The 26,486-nt window shown below is 48.9% G+C and overlaps 1 protein-coding gene across 1 annotated transcript in view; it reads left to right on the top strand.

The window, feature by feature from the left end:
- Window positions 1-514: 514 nt before the first annotated feature.
- Window positions 515-26,486, top strand: part of Trim71 (tripartite motif containing 71) — a 60,397-nt gene continuing 34,425 nt past the window's right edge. Inside the window, exon 1 of the mRNA XM_004662076.2 lies at window positions 515-1,414. Within this exon, the coding sequence (XP_004662133.1) occupies window positions 515-1,414 (900 nt within the window). The remainder of the gene's footprint in view (window positions 1,415-26,486) is intronic.

The following is a 26,486-nucleotide window of genomic DNA, read 5'->3' on the forward strand; positions in this document are numbered from 1 at the left end:
CTAAAAAATCCGTTTAGCGTAAAAGCAGTTCACCAAGGGGAAGGGGGGGGGATTAAAAACCACCACCAGATACTCGTGGAGCCCAATTTACTCGCCGGGACTGGATTCCACAGCGGTCCTTCGTGTCTTTTTTTTTTTTTTTTTAATTTTTTTTGGTGTGTGTGTGTTTTGGGGACTCCTGCTCCAGGGAGTGTCATTGACCTCCCCAGTCCGCTGCTGACCCCCTTCGCGTGTCCGGGCTTGTCCCGGCGTTCCCTCTTCGGAAGGCACGCGGGAGGAATCTGTGTCGCCGGTGCCGAGTGGCACTGAATGCCCTGGCAGCGCGCGGGCTGGACGCGGCGAGGCCGAAAGGGGACCGCGACGCTCCGGGATCGGTTCCCGGGTCTCAGGCCTCGTCGATGCGTTTTGCTGAGTGAGTCTGCGGCTCCCCCACCCACCTCGTCGGCGCTCTCCTCCTCCTCTTCCTCTCTGGTCTCCTCCCTCCTCCTCCTCCTCCTCTGGGGCCAGTTTGCAAATGGCTACGTTCCCCGAGACCGACTTCCAGATCTGCCTGCTGTGTAAGGAGATGTGCGGTTCCCCGGCGCCGCTCTCCTCCAACTCGTCGGCGTCGTCGTCGTCCTCGCAGACGTCCACGTCGTCCGGGGGCGGTGGCGGCGGCGGCGGCCCCGGGGCCACGGCACGCCGCTTGCACGTCCTGCCCTGCCTGCACGCCTTCTGCCGCCCCTGCCTCGAGGCGCACCGACTGCCGGCGGCGGGCGGAGGCGCTCCGGGAGAACCGCTGAAACTCCGCTGTCCTGTGTGCGACCAGAAAGTGGTCCTAGCCGAAGCGGCTGGCATGGACGCGCTGCCTTCGTCCGCTTTCCTGCTCAGCAACCTGCTGGACGCCGTGGTGGCCACCGCCGCCGCCGACGAGCCGCCGCCCAAGAACGGGCGCGCTGCGGGCGCCCCGGCGGGCTCGGGGACACACAGCAACCACCGGCACCACGCGCATCACGCGCACCACCCGCGCGCGGCCACCGCCTCCGCGCCCTCCCTGCCTCCCGCGCCTCCGCCGCCTGCGCCAACCCGCTCCTCGGCTCCGGGAGGTCCCGCAGCCTCTCCGTCCGCCCTGCTGCTGCGCCGGCCCCACGGCTGCAGCTCGTGCGACGAGGGCAACGCGGCCTCCTCGCGCTGCTTCGACTGTCAGGAGCACCTGTGCGACAACTGCGTCCGCGCGCACCAGCGCGTGCGCCTCACCAAGGACCACTACATCGAGCGCGGCCCGCCGGGTCCCGCCGCCGCCGCCGCTGCAGCCGCCGCCGCCGCCGCCGCCGCGCAGCAGCTCGGCCTCGGGCCGTCCTTCTCCGGAGCGCCCTTCTCCATCCTCTCCGTGTTCCCCGAGCGCCTGGGCTTCTGTCAGCACCACGACGACGAGGTCAGTGCGTGCGGTGCCCGCGTGCGTGCGAAGGGAGGGAACGCTTACTTTGCTTAAATGTTTTTTTCTTTTTTAACTTTGAATTTCTTGGAGGCTGGATCTCACTGTAGCCCTGGCTGACCTAGCTCTCACTCTGTAGCTCCAGGCTGGCCTCAAACTCAGGGCGATCCTCCTCTACCTCTCTGCCTCTCCAAGTGCTGGGGTTAAAGGCGTGCGCCACCGTGTCCGGCTCTTAATTTGTCTTTCTTTTATATTTGAATTTTCGGAGGTGTAGGGGGGCGGGCTCTCACTGTAGCCCAGGCTGGCCTGGAACTCACTTCGTAGCTCCAGGCTGGCCTCGAACTCGCAGCGATCCTACTGGAACCCAGTAACCGAAGGCTGGGGATTACCGGCGTGAAGACGCCCAACTGCGTGCGTTGTAGTTCTTGTTGGGTTACTTAGTGGGGACGCGATCTGGAATCCTAGGAAGTGGATCGAAGGCTGGCTTCTGTCTGTGCATGCCATGAGGGGTCCTCCGAAGACTCCCAAACCGTGGGACCCTTTTTTTTTTTGTGTGTGTGTGTGTGCGCGCGCGCACTTCATATTTTCCTGTGGGGTGAAATGTGCCAGCCGTTGTATCCCAATTAGGCACGACCCGGGGAGAGAGGTTAGTGATGGTCGGGTTGTGGACTCCTCCCGTGGGGGCCCGCTAGAGGCCGCCCGACGTACCGCCTTCAGTTTTCCTTGGTTTTTATCGTAGAAATTTGTCGTTCGAGCAGTGCGTGGGCTAGCAGGGGTGCGCCGCGCGTGGGGCTGGGGTGCAGCTGTTGCCGCGTGTGCGCTGGGGAGGGGCAGCGGGTTTTTGCTGGCGTTTGGTCTGCTTGGCCCTGGTCGTCTTCTGGTGTCTTTAAGGGGGATGTCTTGGGTCCCTGAGAACCAAGGGCTCCCGCCTTGATCAGTCCCCCGTTTTGCAGCTGCTTTAATTTCGTTTACGCACGATGCGCGGAGCGCGTTCTGGCTCCCGCACTGCTCTCCGTGTGCGCTCTCGTGGGCCCACGCTGCCTCCCAAGCCGAACCCCGAGGACCGCAGCTGGGTGTCCGGAGGCTCATCACTCCCTTTTCCTAAGATACGGTGATCTGCCACAGGCTCCCGTAGCTTTTAGAGAAATCCGCAAAGGCTCGTAGAACTGCCGTCTGCACCACAGCCTTGATGGTCCCTTTTGGGCTGTCGGACTCATACGTACCCTTATGTCCCCTTCCTCTTTGGTATTGGACTATCACTGGAGGACAGGTTTTGGGGACCACCCTCTGCTTGAAGGGGTGCTAACCTTGTAAATCTGAGAGAGACAGACACATAGAGGGTGTAAATGAATATGAGTGAGTCCCTCTTGTCGACGTGGTAGGAGGGAAGCAGGTTTTTCACTATCTTGTGTGAGCTGGATGGAGTGGGCCAGCTGGTCCGCTCTACCTGTGATTCGGGGGAGAACCGAGGAACTACCGGCTGGTGCCTTTAAACCGACTCCAGATGAACAAAAAAAGTTGCAGTTCTAATGAGGGGCACCTCCTTTTCAAAGGTACCTTCCAGGTGTGTAGTTGGGCACCTTGTTTTTTTTCTGCTTTAAATAGAGTTAAGTTTTCTCACATCGATAGGTAGATGTTTCCAGTATGTCCTTTTCGTTACTTTAAGAAGAATCGCTGAACCGAAAGATGCAACAGCCAATTCACCAGAAGCCTAGGATCAAACGGAGAGGAGTTGAGTTAAAGGGGCCAGAGCTCCTGGAATCCAGTAGGATTTCCCTCCACTTCCACGAGGGGCACCCGCATTTTAAAATTCCCCTGTTCAGTTTAGCCAAAGCTGTAGGTGTTAATAGCTGTGGGAACTGGAAAAGGTTTATTCACTGGACTGGTTAATTCTTTTTCTTTTTGTTGATTTTGATTTTAACACTGGGGTCTTATTCAGTATTTTGTAGCTCAGGCTGGCCTGGAACTGCTGCAGTGTTAAGTTTTGTGGTGACATTTTCATTCATGTGTACCATTAAGTTTTAGTATTACTGTCCCACATCACCCTCTGATGTATTCCCTCCTTTTTCTCGCTGTCCCTCCCCAAATTGTCTTTCTGAGCTGGGCTTTTTTTTTTTTTTTTTTTAAAGCTTTTCGTGGTGATTCCCCAGTTCCATTCATTTTCCTGCAAACTGACTTTTTGTTTGTTGAGGTAGAGTTTGGCTTCTAGCCCAGGCTGACCTGGAATTAACTATGTAGTCTCAGGGTGGCCTCCCTGAGTGCTGGGATTAAAGATGTGTGCCACCATGCCCGGCCTGACCATTTGTTTTCATGGCCGGTTTATTCACTTTTTAATAAAGTTAAAGCATTCAAAAGGTACGGAAGAACATGAAGGAACGTCCTTTCCACCCCGTGGGACACCGGTATGCCCTTAGTAAAAGGCACTTTTTAACATGTGGGCTGCCAGGTTGAAGTTGTTTAGGTAGAGAACGGTAAACTTAAGTGTCCCTAAATAACAATATGAAACATTTATGATGTTTGAGGCAAGACTGGACTGCCTCTTCTCGGCTTTTTACTAAAACAAGGTGGCTTGGAAATTTGAGATTTTTACTAATTCTTGGATTGAGAGTGTCAGAAGGTAACCAGTGCTTAAGAGACCAAGTTGTTAAAAGAAAGGCTTCTGTTCCTTTAAAAAGTCATTGCCTCTGGCTGGGAAGGAGGAGTACCAGGGCATTTCATGGAGGGGAGTGAGTGATAGATGGACCCCTATCTTAATTGTGACAGAACACCTCAGTCCCTGTATTTTACTGTCTATACTCCCCCAGTTTTTAAAACGTACTACTTACCGAGTTTCCTGTGTCAACAGTCTTCCCTTAAATAATTTGGGGTGCCTTTCCTTTTTGAGGACTCCCAATGCCACCTGGCCTTTGAAAGGCAGCCTCATGCAAGTGCAAAGGACTGCTTTCTATAAGCATCTCCTGGACTTGGGAAACAGAGGGATCGCGTCAAAACATATGGTTTGGAAGGGCACAATACCTTACACATTTAAAAGGAGACCATGTGGTGGGTGGCTGACATCTGTAGTCCCAGCACTTGGGGAGGATGAGGCCAGGAGTTCCAGGTCAGTTTGAGACCCTATCTCAAGAACAAAACAAAACACCATGAACCGAAAAACCAAGGCGAGGCAGTTGGGTTTTCCAGCTACGGTGTGATAAGATTTGCTTGTTGCCACTTTCTTGTGGCTTGGGGGTTTTGCCGGTTCTAGGCCGGGTAGGTTAATCAGGTTTTCAGTGACACTGCATGCAGTTTGTCATGGAGAGACTGACTGTAATAATGTCAGGCTGAGCTCTGGCTCTACGGACCTGTCCCACACCTAGGGCCCTATTTTTACCTCCTGAGGTCTACTTGGTAGGTCTTTTTTTTTTTTTTTTGCAGAGTCTCACTCTAGCCCAGGCTGACGCGGAATTCACTACATAGTCTCCTGGGTGGCCTAGAACTCTCAGCTATCCTGCTACCCTTTCCTCCCCAGTGCTGGGATTAAGGGTGTGCACAAACTACCACACCTAGCGGATCAGTGGGTTTTCTCTTGAGGGAAGAGTGTGACTGCTGCTGCATCTACTTACAAAAGTCCCTTAAATCCCCCACCCCCATGGCCACTTAGGATATGAACCCTTTTGCGCTTAACAAAATACGAATATTGAGCTCTCCTTGGGCAGGAAGGGGTGTGAAAGTGACAGGACACCTACCGGAGGATAAACATTTCCAGGTGCCCAGGAAATACATTGTCATTGGACGTGTAGGTTGGGGACTTGTCCGTGTTGCCATTTTGAATCCAGGGAAACATTGTAGACATCTGGCCCCATTATTCCTAGCTAGGGGTGGGTGCTGGGACTGCGGGAAATTTGGACTGAGTGGAGTACAGCCTGCAGTTGGGCCTTAAGATGCATCCTGGGAAGACAGTTCGAGAATTTCAACTCGATTCTGAAAAACCTGTCTCCTTCCATTAAACCTAGTCGGCCTCTAACCACGTTGAGCAAAGCAACTTGCCGTCTAAAATAATTGGTGGCTGTACGAATTACCATCTTGGATCTTAAATTGAGTAAAGGGGACCGAGTGTTCTGAGCTGGTGTGATTTATTCACTCCCAGAGTCTGAGCAAACTAAGTGTGCACAACCCTTCTCTTTAATTCAGTGTATGTTCTTGTATAAATTATAAAACCTATGCCAATTTTCTTTTTTTTTTTCCTTGTTTGGTTTTTCAAGGTAGGGTTTTGCCCGGGCTGACCTGGAATTCACTATGTAGTCTCAGGTTGGCCTTGAACTCATGGCAGTCCTACCTCTGCCTGGGTGCTGGGATTAAAGGTATACACCACCATGCCCTGCTTCCTCTCCCCCCCCTGAGGTAGGGCCTCACTCTAGCCCAGGCTGACTAGAATTCACTATATTCACTGTGTAGTCTCAGGGTGGCCTTGAACTCATGGTAATCCTCCTCCATCTTTTTCCTTTTTCTCCTTTTCTTTCTTTCTCCCCCCCCCCCCCCCGCCTTTTTTTTTTTCTTGAGGTCTCACTCTTGTCCAGGCTGACTTGCAACATAGGCCTTGAACTCTGCAAGTATTTTCCTATGTTAGCATCCTGAGTGCTGGAAACCACCACACTGGGCTTAATTTTGCTTCTTATTTATAATACTGTCAAACTAGTCATTATCTTTTCTTTCTTCCTTCCTTCCTTCCTTTTTTCCTTTCTTCCTTTCATTCATGTTTTTTGGTTTTTCAAGGTAGGGTCTCACTCTAGCTAGGGCTAACCTGGAATTCACTATGTAGTCTCAAGGTGGCCTCGAATTCACAGTGAGCCTCCTACCTCTTCCTCCCGAATGCTGGGATTAAAAATATATGCCACCACGCCTGGCTATTTTATTTTATTTACTTTTGGTTTTCGAGGTAGGGTCTCACTAGCCCAGGCTGACCTGGAATTTACTCTGTATTCTCAGAGTGGCCTCAAACTCATGGCAGTTCTCCTACCTCTGCCTCCTAAATGCTGGGTTAAAAAGGCTTGTGATACCACACATGCCCTTATTTTTTTTATTTTTGAGGTGAGGGTCTCACTAGCTCAAGCTGACCTGGAATTGCTAACCTAGAATTCACTATGTATGTAGTCTTAGGGTGGCCTCAAATTCTGCCTCTGCCTACCTCTGCCTACCAAGTCCTGACACTTTCTTTTTTTATTTACTTATTTGGGGGGGCAGAGGGAGAACGGGTGCCCCAGGGTCTCCAGTGACTACAAACAAACTCCAGAAGTGGCACTTTGTGCATTTGGCTTCGACATGGGCCCTGGGGAATTGAACCTGGGTATTTTGGCTTTGCAGGCAAGTGCCTTAACTGCTAAGCCATCTCTCCCGTCCCAAACCCACTTTCTTGGCTGATCATGGTGGCGCATGCCCCAGCACTTGGGTGGCAAGAGGATTGCTGTGAGTTTGAGGCCATCCTGGGCTAAAAGCTGCCGTGCCTGTGTGGTAGCACACAGCTTTAATCCCGGTCCTGGGGAGGCCGAGGTAAGGCCAGTCTAGGACTACAGCGTGAGTTCGTTCCAGGCCAGCCTGGGCAAAAATAAGATTAAAACACCCACCTTCTTCCCTACCCTTTTTCTCCTCCCTTCCTCCCTGGGGGTGAAATTTCTAGTAAACTTGGGAGTTCATACAAAAAAAGAAGGCTTTTAAATTGGAATTGCATTGATCAATAGGTGTGTGGTGGTTTTTTGGTTTTCTGAGGTAGGGTCTCACTCTAGCTCAGGCTGACCTGGAATTCACTATGGAGTCTCTGGCTGGCCTCCAGAGCATGTGCCACCGTGCCAGCTTCTATAGGTGTGTTTTTAGTTGGTAAGCACAAGGGGAGAAATGAATAGAGCAGAAAGGGTATTCTAGTATTCTGTGCTCTGTGTGGACTTCTGTGTTGACCGGAAACAAAACCAGGCATCCCTTGAAGGAATGACAGAGATTGCTGTTCTGAATCCAGTTCAGGTAGTGCTTGTGAATTGCACGCTATGTGAAGCATGGGAGGGAAATGTTCTTTTTCCTGGCTATTACCTGTGGGTTTCTTCCATTAAAAATAAGAGCTGCTGATGAGGTGTTCCGGTTTGTTTAAGTGGGTAGCTGGGGAAAATTCAACCCAGGCTGGCAGGCTTGGTGAGCAGGTCCCTTTAACCAAGGCCTTGCAGGCCAGTGCCTTTAACCACTGAACCATCTACCTAACCCCCTCAGGCACTAGATTTTGGGATACTGTAAAGTTGGTATTTGTTTTGGAAAAACCAATGAAAACATTGTAGGAAGGAGATGGGCTCTTGGTTCCAGACTCCTGGCTTTATTTGACATTACTACATTCTACCCTCTTTTTTTTTTTCCACTCTAGTCCAGGCTGACCTGGAATTCACTATGTAGTCTCAGGATGGCCTCAACTCACATGATCTTCCTCCTCCGACCTCTGCCGCCCAAGCGCTGTGATTAAAGGTATGCGCCACCACGCCCGGCTCCATTCTAGACTCCTTTTATTGATTAATTTGTTCATTTGTTTATTTAATTTAGTTGAAAGAAGGATGAACCCTAGCAGGCTGGAGCCTCTTGCCTTGTGTCTATGAAATCCAGACACAAGCGCTGCTTTGTGCACCTGGCTTTACATGGGTACTGGGGACTGGTAGCCTTTGCAAGCAATTGCCTTTAACCACAGATCCATCTCTCCAGTTTCACATACACTCTGTACGTATATGTATGTATATAATGTATATGTGTGTGTGTTTTTGTCTAGTTTCCTGAAACACTTCTTGGTGGACATAATCTTCTCCTGATGTGAAAATTTCAACAAGTTACCACTTAGGTTTTCTGTCTTTTCACTTAAAAAAACCTTAATTATGTGTCTGTTATGAAGGTATTAGTTTTTAAAAATTTTTTTTTAATTTTTATTTATTTATTTGAGAGTGACAGACACAGAGAGAAAGAGGCAGATAGAGAGAGGGAGAGAGAATGGGTACGCCAGGGCTTCCAGCCACTGCAAATGAACTCCAGATCCGTGCGCCCCCTTGTGCATCTGGCTAATGTGGGTCCTGGGGAGTCAAGCCTCGAACCAGGGTCCTTAGGCTTCATAGGCAAGCGCTTAACCGCTAAGCCATCTCTCCAGCCCATGAAGGTATTAGTTTTGTGCAAGCTAAAAATAAGGTGAAGTAGTTAAAGGGTTTTTGTTATTGAAGATCACAAGGGTAGAAGTTTTTAGACAAGTGTGTGTGTGTGTGTTTCAAGGTAGATTCTCTCTAGTGCAGGAATTCCTTATGCAGTCAGTCTCAGGCTGGCCTCAGCTCACAGTGATTCTCTGCCTCCCCAAGTGCTGGGGTGCTGAGATTTAAAGGCCCACACCTGACTGACCTTATTTGTTTGTTTATTTTTTGAGGTAGGGTCTCACTCTAGCCTAGACTGACCTGGAATTCACTATGGAGTTTCAGGGTGGCCTCAACCCTACCTCTGCCTCTCAAATGCTGGGATTAAAGATGTGTAACACCATGCCAGACTTTTTTTTGGGGGGGGGGATCCTCCTACCTCAGCCTCCTTAATGCTGGGATTAAGGGTCACCCTGGCCACCTTGCTATAGCTGCACAGTTTAATCAAACCTTCTGGTGTTGCTTAATCCTCTCATTTCTTTATGTAGCATTTCATAGAGGGCACGGTTTATTTAGGCTGTGTTCATTCTTAGTAAATAAAGGACCATTCTCTCCACCCCTCACTCTAGCCTAGGCTGGCCTTGAACTCATGAACTCAGGGTCCTCCTACCCACCTCCCAAGTTCTGGGGTTAAAGGTGTGTGTGTGTGTGTGTGTGTGTGTGTGTGTGTGTGTGTGTGTGTGTGTGGCACTGTGCCTGGCTATGAGGATCATTTTTTGGTGTATTTAAAATTTTAAGTGTGTAGTGTGTGTGCGTGTGTAAGCAGATGCCCGAGGGATGTCCTGTAGCCTTTTCTGCCTTACTTGGATGAGACTGGTTGTCACTGAACCTGGAGCTCACTGCAGTTTAATGGTCTCTTGTTTTGTTTTAGCTAGACTGACTGATCAGTGAACCCCTGAGGTTCTCCTGTCTCACTGTTCCCCTTTATCAGGGCTGGGTTACAGTGGGTGTGGCCATGCCTGTTTCTTATGAGAGAGCGAATTGGCACTGCTGGGCCTCAAGCTACTGCAGCCGAACTCCAGATTGTGTGCCATCTTGTTTTTGGCTTATGTGGGATCTGGAGAGTCGAACCTGGGTCCTTAGACAAGCGTCTTAACCATTAAGCCGTCTCTCTAGCCCTGATTTTGCCTCTTTGTTCTTTTTTCTTCTCTCTAGGTAGGGACTCATTCTGGTCCAGGCTGACCTGGAATTCACTGTGTAATCTCAGGGTGGCCTTGAACTCACGGTGATCCTTTCCTACTGCCTCCTGAGCATTGGGATTAAAGGTGTGCGCCACCACTGCTGGCCTTTTTTTTTTTTTTTTTTGGAAGATTTTAGCTCAGACTGGCCTAGAACCCACACATATGTGATGTATGTGTGGTATAAGCGTGTGTGTAGATGCACATATTTTCTTGATGGGGAATCTCTTTCTGGTACCAGAGCTTACTGTTGTCCAAAGCACCAGGGTTTTTCCAGTCTACCCCCCACAGAACTGGGGTTTCAGGCACACCCAGCTGAGTCATCTCTTCAGACCCTAGCCTAGAATTTCTGCTCCTTTAGCATTCAGCATACCACACCAGGTTTATGCAGTGTGTGGGAACTGAAGCTAAGGCTCCCTGCTTGCAAAGCAAGTCCTCTTACCCCGTGTTCTTTTGTTTTGTTTTTTTCAAGATAGGGTCTTCCTCTAGCCCAGACTGACCTGGAATTCACTCCTCTGTCTCTGGAGTGCTGGGAGTAAAGGCGTGTACCGCCACACCTGGCCTTTTTTTTTTTTTTTAAGATGTTTTGAATTAATATTAGGCTGGTTGTTTTTCTTTCCGTCTTTTCCTTTTTTCTCTTTCAAAGTAGTGTCTTGCTGTAGCCCAGGCTGACCTGAAATTCATTGACTGTGTAGTCTCCGGGTGGCCTCCCACGGGTTGTCCTCCTACCTCTGCCTCCCAAGTGCTGGGATGAAAGCCTCCCGCCCGCCACCACGCCCGCCCGGTTGGGTTTGTTTTTCATCCCTAAAGGAAATTTCTACTTTCAGATGGCTTCATACTGACCTCCCCCCCACACCTCGGTTTTGTAGAATGATCCCAGTTTAATTATCAAATAAGCCCCTCTGCACTAGCCAGCTGCGGTTGGTCATTTGAAGCACTTCTCCACTCGGATGTTTGGTGCGGGAGTGGTGGTCCTCAGTGGGTCTTTGGAATAGCAGTTGACGGTGTGCTTCCTGGGAGCGGGGATCTGTCTGTCGTCCTGCAGCGGGGGTGAGCTCGGCCACCTGTGCAGGACAGACTATTTATTGTGCTGCAACTCCGTGAAGTTCCAAGCAGAGAAGAAAAGCATGCAATAGACCGAGGACTCACGGGGGAAGCGAGCTCCGTATCGAAATGCCAGTGGAAGTTCACCCATTGGCCACTGCCTCCTCCTATCTAACCTTTTGCAGAGTTAAACCCCCCCCCCCCACCTGCCGTTGCACAGGATTGCAATCTCAGCTTTTCTGCGATCCCAGCTCTTGGAGGCTGGGAGGAGAAACGCTGTAGTTGAGAGTGTCTCCAAAAAGCCAAAAATTGGGCACTCAGGTTTTGCTACTAAGTATCCATCTGCTGCTCACCAAAGCGCTGGTCTTTCTTTCTCTGCTAGGGGTGGAACCCAGGGCCTCCTGCATCTGGGAGGCAAGGGCCCTCCCTGCCACTGAGCTGCCCCCAGCTGAGGCCACTTGGTTATTGTGTTCAGCGTTTTTTTTAGCATCTGCACCTCCCTCCCCCCCCCCTGTTGTTTTTTCAAGGTAGGGTCTCACTCTAGCTCAAGCTGACCTGGGATTCACCATATAGTCCCAGGGTGGCCTCGAACTCATGGCCTGGCGATCCTCCCACCTCTGCCTCCCGAGTGCTGGGATTAAAGGCGTGCACTACTCACGGGGGAAGATGCCTGGCTCGCATGTGCCCATTTTTGGTCTCTACCCTGTAGGATCAGTGCCAAAGGGAGGGAGGGAGAGGGCTGATTTTTATTTAAATCATTCTAGGGCTTCTCCGTCCTGTGCCTCCCAGAAGTGTGTGAGTAAGTGAGTGTTGGGCAAGAACAGCGGATATGTGAAGAAAAAAAAAAGGTTTTGCTTGTGCATGCCTGTGGTGTGCACGCATCTTGCATCCTGTGTGGAGGGCAAAGGTTGAAGTTGTCTGGATCCCACTCTTTGAGATGGGCTCTTGGCGCTGAACCTAGAGCTCAAATTGTCTAGTTAGTAACTAGCAACCCTTAGGAATCCACCTGTCTGCACCTCATAGACCCTTGCTGTAGCTTTTTTATTTTATTTTTATTTGTTTGACGGAGAGGTAGAAGGAGAGGCCTCCAGCCACTGCGGACCGAGCTCCAGATGCTTGCGACACCTTGTGAATCTGGCTAATGTGGGTCCTGGGGAATCGAACCTGGGTCCTTGGCTTTGCAGGCAAACGCCTTAACCGCTAAGCCATCCCTCCAGCCCACCTCACTGTAGCTTTATGTGGGTGTTGGGGTTTGGAACTACTTTACTACTAACATTTTTTTTTGGGGGGGGTTAAGGTAGGGTCTCCCTCTAGCCCATTCTGACCTGGAATTCGCCATGTAGTCTCAGGGTGGCCTTGAACTCACAGGGATCCTCCTCCTGCCTCTGCCTCCTCAGTGTTGGGATTAAAGACTTGGGCCACTACACCCAACTTGTGCCACTCTTTGTTGCCAGCTGGGGAACTGAACCCATGCAGCAGGCTTTGTAAGTAAGCACCTGTAGCCACTGAACCATCTCTCCAGCCTCTCACTTCAGCTTTTAATTTAAAATTTTGTTTTTGGTTTTGCTTTTCGAGGCAGGGTCTTATTCTAGCTCAGGCTGACCTGGAATTCACTGTGTATTCTCTGGATGATCTCTAATTCACAGTGATACTCCTACCTCTGCCTCCCAAATGCGGGGGTTAAAGGTGTGCACCACCATTCCCGGCTCAAAAAAAATTTTTTTTTTATTTTAATAAACTCCAGATGAATGTGCCACTTGTGCATCTGGCTTATGTGGGGGTGGGGGAATCAAACCTGGGTCCTTAGGCTTCACAGGCAGGCACCATAAGAGCTAAGCCATTTCTCCAATTTCTTAGATAGAATGCAAATATTTCTTTTTGTCTTTTCTTTTTTTTCCGAGGTAGGGCCTCACTCTAGCCCAGGCTGACCTGGAATTCACTATGGAGTCTCAGGGTGGCCTAGAACTCACGGCCATCCTCCTACCTCTGCCTCCCGAGTGCTGGGATTAAAGGCTTGCGCCACCATGCCCGGCAGAATGCAAATATTTCTATTTGCCTTTTTTTTTTTAGGTAGGGTTTCACTCTATCTCACATCGATCCTCCTACCTTTGCCTCCCAAGCGCTGGGGTTAAAGGCGTGTGCTGCCTGGCTGCTTCTGGGTTTAGTTTTTGAGACTGGGTCTCACTCTGTAACTCAGGCTGGCTGCAAATTCTGAGGTTCTCCTACCTTATCCTCCAGTGCTGGGATTAAAGGCATGGGTGCTTTGGAGACAAAGTCTGGTCATGTAGCCCAGGCTGACTTCAAACTCTGATCCTGCCTCAGCCTCCCGAGTGCTGGGATTAAAGGCCGGTCTCTATCCTGTTTTTTTTTTTTTTTTTTTTTTTTTAATAACTTCTGACTCACAGGTAACAGCAGTTCTTAACAACCAACACTCTCCCAGAAAAGGGGAAAAAAGACAACCTATACCTTCTTTGAGGAGGTTGGAAAGTTTGTGACACATGCTGCCCTTGGCAGGTTCTGTGGAAATCACTGTATTCATCCATGGACATTTAAACTCCAGTGTTCTCTAAGATCTGTATTAAACAGTCACATCTCCATCTCAGCTGGTAGCTACCACCATCACCTAACAGATCTCAGCTAAAGCAGCGATGCTGGGAAGCTGAGATCTCCCATTCCTATTTCCACTCCCTCTCCTTCCTTTTTTTTCCTTTCTGTGTTTGTTTTTCGAGGTGGGGTTTCACTCTAGTCCTGGCTGACCTGGAATTCACTATGTAGTTTGAGGCTGGCCTCGAACTCATGGCGATCCTCCTACCTCTGCCTCCCAAGTGCTGGGATTCAAGGCATGTGCCACCGCGCCTGGCTTCTTGGTTTTTTTTTGTTTTTTTTTTTTTTTTTGAGGCAGGGTCTGTCTGTCTCAGCTCAGGATGACCTGGAACTCACTCCGTAGCTCAGGCTACTAGGACTAAAAATAGCCTAGGTTGGCCTGAAACTTTCAGTTCTGCTGTGTCAGCTGGGAGGACAAGACTGATGTTAAGCACAGAATAGTGCTCAGGATAGATAAGCCAAAGCCAGGAGAGAGGGCTCACACCTGTGATCCTCTTTGGGCTGTGCATGCTGGAGGATTGTCAATTTGAGGTCAGCCTGTGCTACAAAGCGACACGAGCCTCAAAAACCAAAGAGAGGGGCTGGAGAGATGGCTTAGCGGTTAAGCGCTTGCCTGTGAAGCCTAAGGACCCCGGTTCGAGGCTCGGTTCCCCAGGTCCCACGTTAGCCAGATGCACAAGGGGGCGCACGCATCAGGAGTTCGTTTGCAGAGGCTGGAAGCCCTGGCGCGCCCATTCTCTCTCCCTCTGTCTTTCTCTCTGTGTCTGTCGCTCTCAAATAAATAAATAAATAATTAAAAAAAAAAAAACAGAGAGGCTGGAGAGGATGACTCGGTGGTTAAAGACCCTCGCTTGCAAAGCCTTACAGCCTGGGTTCCATTCCCCAGTACCCACATAAAACCAGATACACAAAGTGGTGCACGTGTCTGGATTTTTTTTTTTCTTGCAGTGTATGGAGGATCTGGTGAGACCACTTTTTTCTCCCCTCCCCCGCTCTGTAAATTCAACATGGTTATACTTATTCACTCTTCAGCATATTCTTTCCACACTTCTATTCACATATTTTACTTAAGTCTGTGAACGAACCATTGGGCTACTGCAATGCAAGCAAACTCTTCCACATTTTATTTTGCTTATTTATTTATTTATTTATTTGTCTTCCTCACATTAGAGCCTTTGTGGGGTGCAGGAAGATAGATGAAGACTGTTGGTCTTCGGCAGGCTGTCCCTGCCTCCCAGGCTGGCACAGATAAGGGCCGCTGCTTGTAACCACCACAGTAGTTTAGACACAGCGCAGGGCCGGAGGGATGGCTCAGCGGGTAAGAGGTTTCTTCCTGTGCCATCACGAGGGTCTCTGGGGTAGCCCCAAGACTGTTGGAGTTCTGTTCCCCAGCACCTTAAGCAGACAGCCAGAGAGGCCGAGTCTTGTCACCCCAGTGTGTGTGTGGGGGGGGGGCGGGGCAGAGAACATGAAACCACCAAACTCCAGGGGAGACACCACGTCAGAGAGAACAAAAGCAGGCAGGTGAATGATGGGCACCCGGCCGCTGTGGGCGTGCAGTGGCACATCACAAGATACATCCATCCCCCCCCCACACACACACTACAGAACTGTTCATCTATGGATCAGCCCAAGTAATGTCACAACACCCAAGGGGGAGCCTTTGGAAAAGCTCCTCCTTGTAGTACGGGTGAAGTAAGGTTTAAGCGAAGGCTCCCTTCCTACAAGCCGTCGTGATGGGCGGGAAGTTCCGACAATTTCGTACACACACGTGTTGATCACATTTACACACTACACACGTGTTGATCACATTTACACACTACCTGGTCTTACTTTGCTCTGCCACTCAGTCTTCCTTCCTAACTGTTCCTCCTACTTCGATGTCTTAATAAGTGTGACCCACTGGGTTTAAGTAGGATTACTTCTGTGAGCAGGGGTGGTTATTTATTTATTCTTTTTACTGGCGCCTAGCCGCCTGGTAAGGTGCCTACACCACTGAAGAAGACCCTCCCCCCCATGATTTTTGGGTTTGGGTCTCCCAAAGCCTGTCCTCAAACTTACACAGCCTAGGCTAATCGTGAACTGCAGATCTTCACCTAACCATCCTGCCTCCACCTCTTAAGTGCTAGTATTGCAACGGACCCAATTTGAGGGACTGTAAATCATCTCAGATCAGAAGAAGGTAGTGGCTAATGTCACACTGGCTCTTGAGGGTGTTTTTATTTTTATTTTTCTATTTAATTTTTTTTTTTGAGGTAGGGTCTCTCTCTAGCCCAGGCTGACCCGGAATTCACTGTATCATCTCAGGCTGGCCTTTAATTCATGGCAAGCCTTCTACGCCTACCTCTGTGGAGCCAGGTTGCTTTTGAGTTTTTTCCTTATGTTGGGGATCAAGTCTGGGACCTCTTGAATGCAACCTCCCCATCCTTCTCCCCTTAACTCTTACTTACCATAGATAGGTTTGCCATCTTAAGGGGAACTGGACCTGTCCCTTGGTGGCAGCCTTGGTTTCCTGTTGGTTAATTACAAACTAAGTTGCACATTAAAGTTTTAATTATATAAATAGTGTTAATACAGATGTTAACAGTGAGAGGCATTGACTATGCTTGGGCATGAGACTGTGGCAGAATTAATTTTTTTTAAAGTTATTATTATTATTTTGTTTTTCGAGGTAGGGTTTTGCTGTAACTCAGGCTGATCTGGAAGTCACTATGTAGTCTCAGGGTGGCCTTGAACTCTCGGCGATCCTCCTACCTATGCCTCCCAAGTGCTGGGATTAAAGGCATGCACCACTATGCCTGGCTAATTTTTTAATATTAAAAAATAAATGTTTATTTATTTGGACGCAGAGAGAGATAGAGGACAGAATTTGGTGTTCCAGGGCCTCTAGCCACTGCAAATGACCACTGTGTGCATCTGGCTTTATGTGGTGTGGTTCTTTGAATAAATGCCCCCATAATAGATTCAGAAGTTTATTGAAACTTCTTGGATTTCCATCCACTTGGCTGGAGTAGGTGTCACTGGGTGGATTTTAGGGTCCAGCCTTAAAATATGGTGGATTTGAAATTCCAATCTAAAGATATGCAAAGTGCCTGAGTTCCCCTATCGAGTTCCTAAAGTGTGCTGGGTGGTTTGGCTTTCGGGTTTTTGGCTCTCTCTTGCTCTCTTGCTCTCTGTCTGTCTCTCTCTGCTTGGGCCTGTGAAAGCTTCTTCTACCATCATGGAACTTTCCCTTTATCTGGAAGCTTCTATAAATACCTTCCTCTGTAGCTGTGCCTGGCTTGGAAGTTCTTTTCAGTGAATCTGAGGCTGCTTACTCCATGTGGGTACTGGGGAGTTGAACCCAGGTCGTTAGGCTTTTCAGGCAAGTGCCTTAATGTTTAAACTAGCCCTTCACATTTGAAGTTTTGAGCGTTCATGTTGTTGGATGGATTGTCTTTCTCCTCTCACTGTGTAGCTCAGGCTGGCCTGGACTTGTGGAGGTCCTCCTGCCTTTACTTCCCAAATGTTGGCCTTAGCTTTTCTCTGTCTTTGTGTTAGTTACAGGGTTAGCTGCAGACGTTGAACACTGACTGGTCTCAACTCAGTGGTTCTGTGTCCATGGATCTGATCAGGGTCTTTTTTTTTTTTTTTTTTAAATGTATACTTACTGGAGGGAGGGAGAGAGAAGAAGGAATGAGAAGGGCATGTGCCACTTTGTGCATCTGGCATTACATGGAAGTGAACTGGGCTTTGCAAGCAAGCACCTTTAACTGCTAAGCCATCTCTCCAGCCCACAGCTCTTTTTTCTTTTTTTCCTTTTTATTTGCTTATTTGAGAGTGACAGGGAGAGAGAGAATGGGCATGCCAGGGCCTCCAGCCACTGCAAATGAACTCCAGATGCGTGCATCCTCTTGTGCACCTGGCTAAATGTGGGTTCTGGGGAATCAAGCCTCGAACTGGGGTCCTTGGGCTTCACAGGCAACAAACAGCTTAACCGCTAGGCCATCTATCCAGCCCCCAGGGTCTTTTTATAACCTTCGTTTGGCTTATTGGAGTGTGTGCAGGCCTGCGTACCTGCCAAGGTGCATCTGGTTTTACCAGCACCTTTGACCCCGCCAGGCCGCCTTCCCAGGGCTTCACCAGGCTTTTTTTTTTTTTTTTTTTTTTTTTTTTTGCCCCAGCCCCAGAGCATTTGTTCTTAACATTGCTTGTTGAGAAGCTGATCAGAGTGAAAGCCAAGAAGTCTCTTGTCCTGTTTGCCCAGGACCTTTCATTTCTGGCCCTGACTTGACACCTAAGTTAAATGTCACCAGGTGAACCTCTTCTCCCATCTACAAGAGCGAATACACCGACAAGTTTGCTCCGTTAAAGGAGTTAGCCCGGGCCCAGAGCAAGTCAGCCACTTTAAAAGAGGAGCCTGAATGAACACTAGCTATAAATTCTAGTTTATAGGGCTGAAAGCACAACCCAATGGGGACTGAAGACTTAGCTACTGTGTGCGTGCCAGGCTCTGGGTTCCATCCCCAGCACAGCAAAGCAAACAACTGATTTTGTGTGTAATACCTGACAGGAGCCGAGGAATAGCTTTTTTGCTTTTTTTTTTTTTTTTTTTTGAGGCAGGCTGACCTCACTCTAATTCATAGCAGTCATCTCGTGCCAGCCTCCCAAGTGTTGCTGGGATGAAGTGCCACCCCAAGTTTTTTTCTTATGTTGTTTTCTTTATTAGAGAATGAAAATGGGCACCACTGAATATGAACTCCATAGGCCTAAGTGGGTCATGGGGAGTCGAACCTGGGTCCTTAGGCTTCCTTGGGCAAGCGCCTCAAGCCATCTCTCCAGTTCCACAGTTTTTGAAATTTGGGTTACTTGACTCACTCTTGGAGGATTTTTAAAAAACTGACTTGTTTAGAATGCACTCTGGCTAGAGAGAGGGCTCAGCAGTTAAGGTATGTGCCTCTAAAGCCTAACAGCCAGGTTTGATTCCCTAATACCTACATAAAGCCAGATGGCCGAAGTGGCGTGTTCATCTATTTATATCTATTTACCTGTGTACTTTTTTTTTTTTTTTTTTTTTTTTGAGGTAGGGTCTCACTCTAGCTCAGGCTGACCTGCAATTTACTATGTAGTTTCAAGGTGGCCTCGAACTCATGACGATTGATCCTTCTACCTGTCAAATTCTGGGATTACCACGACCAGCTCTAAATAAATAATTTAAAAAAGTTCAATGCAATTGTCTATTTAGGATCTAATTTTCCTGAGAATGTATGCCCCTTTCCTCTGATTTTCCCCATCTGCCAGCTTGATGGGTTTTTCTTTTCTTTTTTTTTTTTTTTAATTTGAGAGAGGGAGGGAGAGAGGCAGATAGAGAATGGGCATGTCAGGGTCTCTATAGCCACCGCAAAGGAACTCCAGATGCATTTGCCACCTTGTGCATCTGGTTTATGTGGGTCCTAGGGAGTTGAGGCTGGGTTCTTTGGCTTTGTAGGCAAGCACCTGAACCACTAAGCCATCTCTGCAGCCTTTGATGTTATTTCTCCATGAGGTGAAGATAGGATTTTTTTTCCCCCTCAGGGCTACCTGAACTAGGATTATCTGTAAATTTCAATTGAAAAAGAAATTAAGCCGGGCGTGGGCACTGGGGAGGCAGAGGTAGGAGGATTGCTGTGCACTGGGGGACAGTCTGGGACTCTACATGGTGAATTCCTAGAGACCTGACCTCGGAAAAACCTCTGGTGGTTTCTTGTGCTTGGATCTGTGTTGAGCCATAGCTCAGAGCTGCCAGTAGGTCCTTACTGCTGCAGGCTTGGGGGTTCACCCCCCCCCTCTGTACTTTTCCCTGCCGAACACTGCCTAGCACCCCCAGCTGAACCCCAGCCTGCGCATGCGCGGCGGGGGGGTGTTGGCGATAGTCTTCTTCCATCTCCTGCCCTAGTCACCCTAAAGCTGGGAGGGTGGGGTGGCATTTTTGAAATGTTACAGAGCCATGCGGTCGGCCTCCCTGGCTCCCACCAATCTAATGGGAGGAGAATCCCTTCACTTCCGGGATTACCAGCCCATCAGAGGACAAAGCATTTTCCTATGTTTTACTGGCTATTTGGGGTCTACTCCCTGTCTATATTCTTTGTCCAATTTCGTGGCATATTTTGGCAAATAGGGAATATTTCATCTAGGTAATTTGGTTGTGCATTTTAAAAACATTTATTTATTTCAAGGTTGGGTCTCACTGTAGCCCAGGCTGGCCTCCAACTCACAGCGATCCTCCTGCCTCTGCCTCCCCAGTGCTTGTACCACCATGACCATGGAGCTTTTTTTTTTTTCTGACCAGACAGGAGCACCCTGAGTTACATGGGCATGGGCATAAGCATAAAAACGTCGAGGGTACATACTCATTTAGTTTCCGTGCTTAGGGCCTATGATCTTCCCAGCCATAGGCTTTGACTAGCTAGGATTTGAGTAGCAGGTGTGAATTCCCTCCTGTAGAATTGATTAAGATATATTCTTTTTTTTTTTTTTTTTTTTTTGAAGCAGCATCTCTCGCTGTGGCCCGGGCTGGCCTACAACGCACAGGGATCCTGTTAACCTCAGCTGGGATTATAGGTTTGAGCCATTATAGTAATAGATTCTTTTTTTTTTTTTTTTTTTTCCAGGTAGGGTCTCACTCTAGCCCAGGCTGACCTGGAATTCACTATGTAGTCTCAGGCTGCCACCATACCTGGATTACCCATATGTTTTTGTTTTTATTTTTATTTATTTGAAAAAGAGAGAGAGCGAGAGAGAGCACACGAGCATGAGCGAGCAAATGAATGGGCATTCCAGGGCCTCCAGCCACTACAAACAAACTCCAGGCACGTGTACCTCCTTGTGCAGCTGGCTAACATGGGTCCTGGGGAATCGAACCTGGGTCCTTTGGCTTTACAGGCAAACGCCTTAACCACTAAGCAATCCCTCCTGGCTTGTTCTTAATGTGTCTTTGACAATTTGTAGTCTAAGCTGTCCTGGCATGCAGTTCTCCTGCTTCAGCATCCTAAGTGTTGGGGTAAAAGCTTTGATTTAAGAACACTATTTTAAATATTTATTTGCAAGAGAGGAAACAGAGTGGGTGTGCCAGGGCCTCTAGCTGCTGTAAATGAACTCCAGACACATGTGCCACCTTGTGCTTCTAGCTTACATGGTCCTGGGGGAATCGGACCTGGGTCGTTAGGTTTTGCAAGCAAGCACCTTAACCATTGAACCATCCCTCCATCCCCTAAAAATATTTTTAGCCAGGCATTGTGGCATACACCTTTATCCCAGCAGAGGTAGGGCTACTGTGAGTTGGAGGCCAGCCTGGAACTAAATACAGAAGTGAGTTTGAGGTAAGCCTGGGCTACAGGGAAGACCCTACCTCAAAAAAAAAACCAAAAAAAAAAAACCTTATTTTTAGGGCTTGAGAGATGGCTTAGTGGTTAAGGCATTTTCCTACAAATCAGATCCCAGGTTCGCATTGCTGGTAGAAATCACCCAACTAAGAGCACCTTGTGGGGAAAAAAAAGAGGTTTATTTTGGTTTACAGGCTCGAGGGGGAAGCTCCATGATGACAGGGAAAACATGATGACATGAACAGAGGGTGGACATCACCCCCTGGCCACATAAGTTGGCAACAGCAACAGGAGAGTGTGCCAAACATTGGCATGGGGAAACTGTCTGTAACACCCCTAAGCCCACCCCCAACAATACACTGCCTTCAGGAGGCGTTAATTCCCAAATCTCCATCAGCTGGGAACCTAGCATTCAGAACACCTAAGTTTATGGGGGACACCTGAATCAAACCACCACATTTTGCCCCTGGCCCCCATAAACTTATAACCATACATGATTTAAAATGCAATGCATTCATCCAACTTTAAGTCTCCATAGTTTTTATTAATCCTAATGATGTTCAAACATTCCCATAATCCAAGGTCTTTTAACTGCACCATAATTCCAAAACATTCCCCAAAAATCCATAATGGCACAGAATAAACATTCACACTGCAAAAAATGGCATTGGGCATAGCAAAGAAATATTCAACCAACACAGGATTTAAAACAACCACGGCAAACATCAAAAACTGGTTAGAATTATCAGACTTGTTGATTTGTCTGATAATTCTAACCAGCAACAAGCCTCTGGAGTTCAATTCCGCTCCTCTAGCTAGGCTACTCACAGCTCTGGACAACTTCATCGGCCGGCAGCTTTTCTTAGCAGCCATCTTCTGGTCCCACCATCTCCACTGGATCTCCACTGCAACCCACAGTTCATCCTTATGCAGGCATCCAGCAAACCTGATTCATTCACGCTGCCCATGGCCATTTCCAAAACACAAGACCGCATTGCAAACTCAATGGCCCTCTCTGACCTGCATTTCATACTCAATACCAGGTAGGATGCCAATTTGTTAATCCAGGGGGGGAATAAAACAGACTTTAAAGAACAGCACGCTCCTTGAGTATTTAGGTCCCCGTTCTTCCTGTTACCCCACTGCAGGTCAGCTGGCCCAATCTCAATGGTTGTAATCTCTCAAGCAATTTGCAGGATCAGGGAAGCAGTTTAGGCCCAAAGGCTTCTTTTTTTTTAATCTGTGCCATATCCTTTTGCTCACACCAGTCCATTTCTGTGTAGTGCAACCCTGCAAAAATTCTGAGGGCATGGGCATAAGAGCAAGCTTCTCACATAAACTGCCAGCCCAGTCCAAGCAAAGCTCGTTCTTGCCCTCATAAGCCAAACCTCACAGTCCATAGTTCTTACTACATTCAGGTCTTGCAGTTCTGACCAGAATAGTCCATCAAGCTGTACTTAACAGCACTGCAAGGTCTCTCTCTCTCTCTCTCTCTCTCTCTCTCTCTCTCTCTCTCTCTCTCTTTTTTTCCGAGGCAGGGTCTCACTCCAGCCCAGGCTGACCTGGAATTCACTATGTAGTCTCAGGGTGGCCTTGAACTCATGGCAGTCCTCCTACCTCTGCCTCCCAAGTGCTGGGATTAAAGGCGTGCGTCACGCCCGGCTTTGCAAGGCCTCTCTTAGGCCAGGGTTTCAAATCCTTCCACATTCCTTTTGAAAATCAGCTGTAAAAGGCCAACTCGACACAGTCAGGTGTCCAGCAGCAATCCCATTCCTCGGTACCTCTTTGTTGCAGTCAGGTTAGCATTGCTGGTAGAAATCACCCAATCAAGAGCAGCTTGTGGGAAAAAGAGGTTTATTTTGGCATACAGGTGGGGAAGGGGGGAGGGAAGCTCTATGATGGCAGGGAAAACGATGGCACGAGCAGAAGGTGGACATCACCCCATGGCCCACATAAGGTGGACAATAGCAACAGGAGTGTGCCAAACACTGGCCAGGGGAAGCTGGTAAGTGCATGCATCTGGATTTTGTTTGCAGTGGCTAAGCTGCCCTGGTGTGCCCATTCTCTCTCTTTCTCAAAAAGAAGTATCTTTTGAGCCGGGTGTGGTGGCGCATGCCTTTAATCCCAGCACTTGGGAGGCCGAGCAGGAGGATCACCATCAGTTCATGGACACCTTGAGAATACAGAGTGAATTTCAGGTCAGTCTGGGCTACAGTGAGAGACCCTACCTCAATTTTAAAAAAATTAATTCATTTTGGTTTTGCGAGGCAGGGTCTTGCTCTGTCTACCTCAGGCTGACCTGGGAGTATTCTCAAGGCTTACCGTAAATTCACAGCAACCCTCCTACCTCTGCCTTCCCAGTGCTGGAATTAAAGGTGTGTGCCACCATGCCTGGTGCTTTTTATTTGTTTATTTTTATTTATTTGAGAGTGACAGACAGAGAAAAAGGCATAGAGAGAGAGGGGGCCCCTGCAGCTACTGCAAAGGAACTCCAGATGCACGCGCATCTGGCTCATGTGGTACCTGGGGAATCGATCCTCTAACCAGGGTCCTTAGGCTTCACAGGCAAGCGCTTAGCCGCTAAGCCATCTCTCCAGTCCTGGTGCTCTGTATTTTTAAATGTAATCATGGGTCTGGCACAACCTTGTCCAGTAAACAGGTCCACTGACCCATTTTTGCCATCTTTATTGGAGTATCATTTAAATGTGATTAAACATGCTCTTAGGTAATAAGTAAAGTGTATTTTGATGTGCTTGGGCAAGGTTTTACATCTGTTTTAACCACCACAACTGTAGAAAATTCCAGATGGACTTCCCAGAATGTCAAACCTTTGGACTATGAAGTGAATGAGTGTAATGATGGGAAGTTGGCCTGGTTCATTTCTGACAGGATATAAAAACTCAGTAAAATCTTCACCTGTGAGGAGGCATCTAGAAGTCCCAGTGCCTTATCTCTCTCTGTAAACATTTGCTGTTGGAGGGGCTTCTTGCAGATAGCCCAGGCTCATTGTTTTCCTGCAAGCGGATGACTGCGGGGAGGCCGATTCCACCCAACGAACGAACTTGGTACAAGGCACACCACTGGGTGCATCTGGCTGCACGGGAGAAATGGGGGATCGAACCACAGTCAGGCTTTGCACACAGGTGCCTTTAACCCCTGAGCCATCTCTCCAGCTCTGGGATTTTAAGCTTCTTAATGGGAATTTAAAAGGTTCAGAGGACACTGCAGGATGGGTAGATTTGCCATGGGCCAGCTATGGTAAGTGCCTGTTAGAACTATTGGCTGGGTGATGAGGTCCTAAGGGAGGTGACCAGTGAGGGCTAATGGATCCTGGTCAGTAAGCTGCTCGCTCCTTCCTTCCTGCAGAACCCAGCACCCTCCTCTGGGTCTGGAAGCCTGGCTGTGGAGGAGGAAGACTCTCACTGCCTGACACTGTAAGGATTCAGAGCTGATTTCTCTTGGGTGCTCCTGGGACTCCAGGGGCATGAGTCTACCTTGGAACGGGTGCCTGGGCTGAACCCCGCGGGAAAGAGCCATCCGCCCACGGTGGTCCCAAGGAGAAAGACTCCGGAGCCTTTGAGGACGAGGTGGGCCCTTGAAAATCCCGGCCGTCCTTGGCTGAGGGCTTCACCGTCCGAGTGAGCTCGTATCTGCAGCCCAGATGTTCAGCCGGCTGTCTGCAGCTGTGCGCGCCGCCCGCGTGGCTGCTGCCGGCTTTAAGTTCCGTTTATCTTGTTAAGACGGCTTCGCCCCGTAGCTCAGGCTGGCCTCGAGCCCTTGCCGTGGATCCCGGCCTCCTGAGCGCTGGGGGGGACGACGACGGAGGCCCCCCGCCCCCTGCCTGTCACAGATAGCGTGTCAGCTGTCTCCCTTTCTGGCTCAGGGACGGTTTTACCTCCCTTGTCATGACACAGCAGTAGGCCTCCTCTTGTCTTCACCTCCTGAAGACCCCACTTTTTTCTTTTTTTCTTTCTTTTTTTTTTTTTTTTTTTGGCCAAGGACCTGATGAATCCCTCCAAGACCATCTATCTCTCTTATGTGGTGACAAGCCCCCCAGCCCCACCTCCCACGCTTTGAAGGACAGCACAGTGTTTGCGTTGGTGGCCCTAAAAGCCAGTGCATAGCTGACTACAAAGAAAGACCCTCCTTGAGACGGGGTTAATGATTAAGTCCAGAGCTTTCCCCTGAGATGGCTCCCTCCTGAACTTTGCACCTCACCTCAGCCTCCGCCTGGGCAGATTTTTCCCCCTTTTGGGTGTTTTGAGGCAGGGGCTCCCAAGTAGCCCAGGCTGAACCTGAACTCACTCACTCTATTGCCCCAGGCTTTGTCTTCCCTGAGAGCTGTGATTATAGGTTTGAGCCACCGTGTCCAACTGGACTATAACCCCCCACACACACACACACACACTTAAATCTTTTTGGTTTTTCCAGGTTGGGTCTCACTCTAGTCCAAGCTGACCTGGAATTCACTATGTAGTCTCAGAGTGACGATCCTCCTACCTCTGCCTCCCCGCCGCTCCCAGTGCCGGAATTAAATTGTACCACCATACCCGACTAGGTTGTGCATTTTTCCTTTATTTATTTTATTTATTTATTCAAGAGCGACAGGCAGAGAGACAGGAAGAGGCAGATAGAGAGAGAATAGGCACACCAGGGCCTCCAACCACTGCAAACAAGCACGCCGTAATGTATCTGGCTAACGTGGGTCCTGGGGAATCAAGCCTTGAACCGGGGTCCTTAAGGCTTCACAGGCAAATGCTTAACCACTAAGCCATCTCTCCAGCCCTGCATATTTTTTTTTTTTTAAGGCTAACAAAGGTTTCCACTGTGTTTAGAGATGATGGGACCAGTTACAACCATACAACTCTTTTTAATTTACCTACTTGAGAGGGGGAGAATGGGCGTACCAGGGCCTCCAGCCACTGCAAACAAACTCCAGATGCATGTGCCACCTTGTGCATCTGGGGCATCAAACCTGGGTCCTTTGGTTTCACAGGCAAACACCTTAACCACTAAGCCATCCCTCCAGCCCCTTCCTTCGGTTGTGCATTTTTAAGGGTTGCAGAAGTCTCTCCTGATGTCTCCAGTCCACGTGCATGGCAATGCAGGAGTTCCTCCTTGAACTCTTTGGCCCAGGGGTGGTGTGGACCCTTTTCCTGCTGCATGGGTTTGGCCCAAGTGGCTGGCACCATGGAAGCCCTGCCTGGCTTGGAAAGAGAGGGGATGGGCTTGGCTGGGACTGCCTTCATTAGTCACCCCTCAGCTGGACTGAGCCAGCCAGCTTTTCTGTGCAGACCACGGTCAGACTAAAGACCTCCTTCAACCGGGTTTTCTTTTTAAACAGACCTTGGTGAGTGAATTTGGAGCTCTGCCCATTCGCCTTAACAGCGAAGAGTCCCTTAACTTTACAGCTTGCCTTCCCACAGCCCAGCAGGAAGCCTCCTAACCTGGTCTGTCAGGCATACCTCCCCCACCCTCCACAGAAGGTAAAAATTGAAACTTTCAGATACACACAATAAGTAGTATATTTTTACTATATCTTACTCAAAATTTACATTCACTTTCTAAAATGGAAATTTTCCTGGGTGCCTTGTATTTTACATAGCTGACTCCACTCATGCTTTCTTTTAAAGGTGTTGGGAGGTTTTTGTTCTTTTGTTCATTTTTGTCAGGCTGACCTGGAATTTACTATGTAGTGTCAGGCTGGATTTGAACTTAAGGGATCCTCCTA

The sequence above is a fragment of the Jaculus jaculus genome, chromosome 17 (assembly GCF_020740685.1).
Source record: "Jaculus jaculus isolate mJacJac1 chromosome 17, mJacJac1.mat.Y.cur, whole genome shotgun sequence".
In the NCBI taxonomy this organism is placed as follows: Eukaryota; Metazoa; Chordata; class Mammalia; order Rodentia; family Dipodidae; genus Jaculus; species Jaculus jaculus.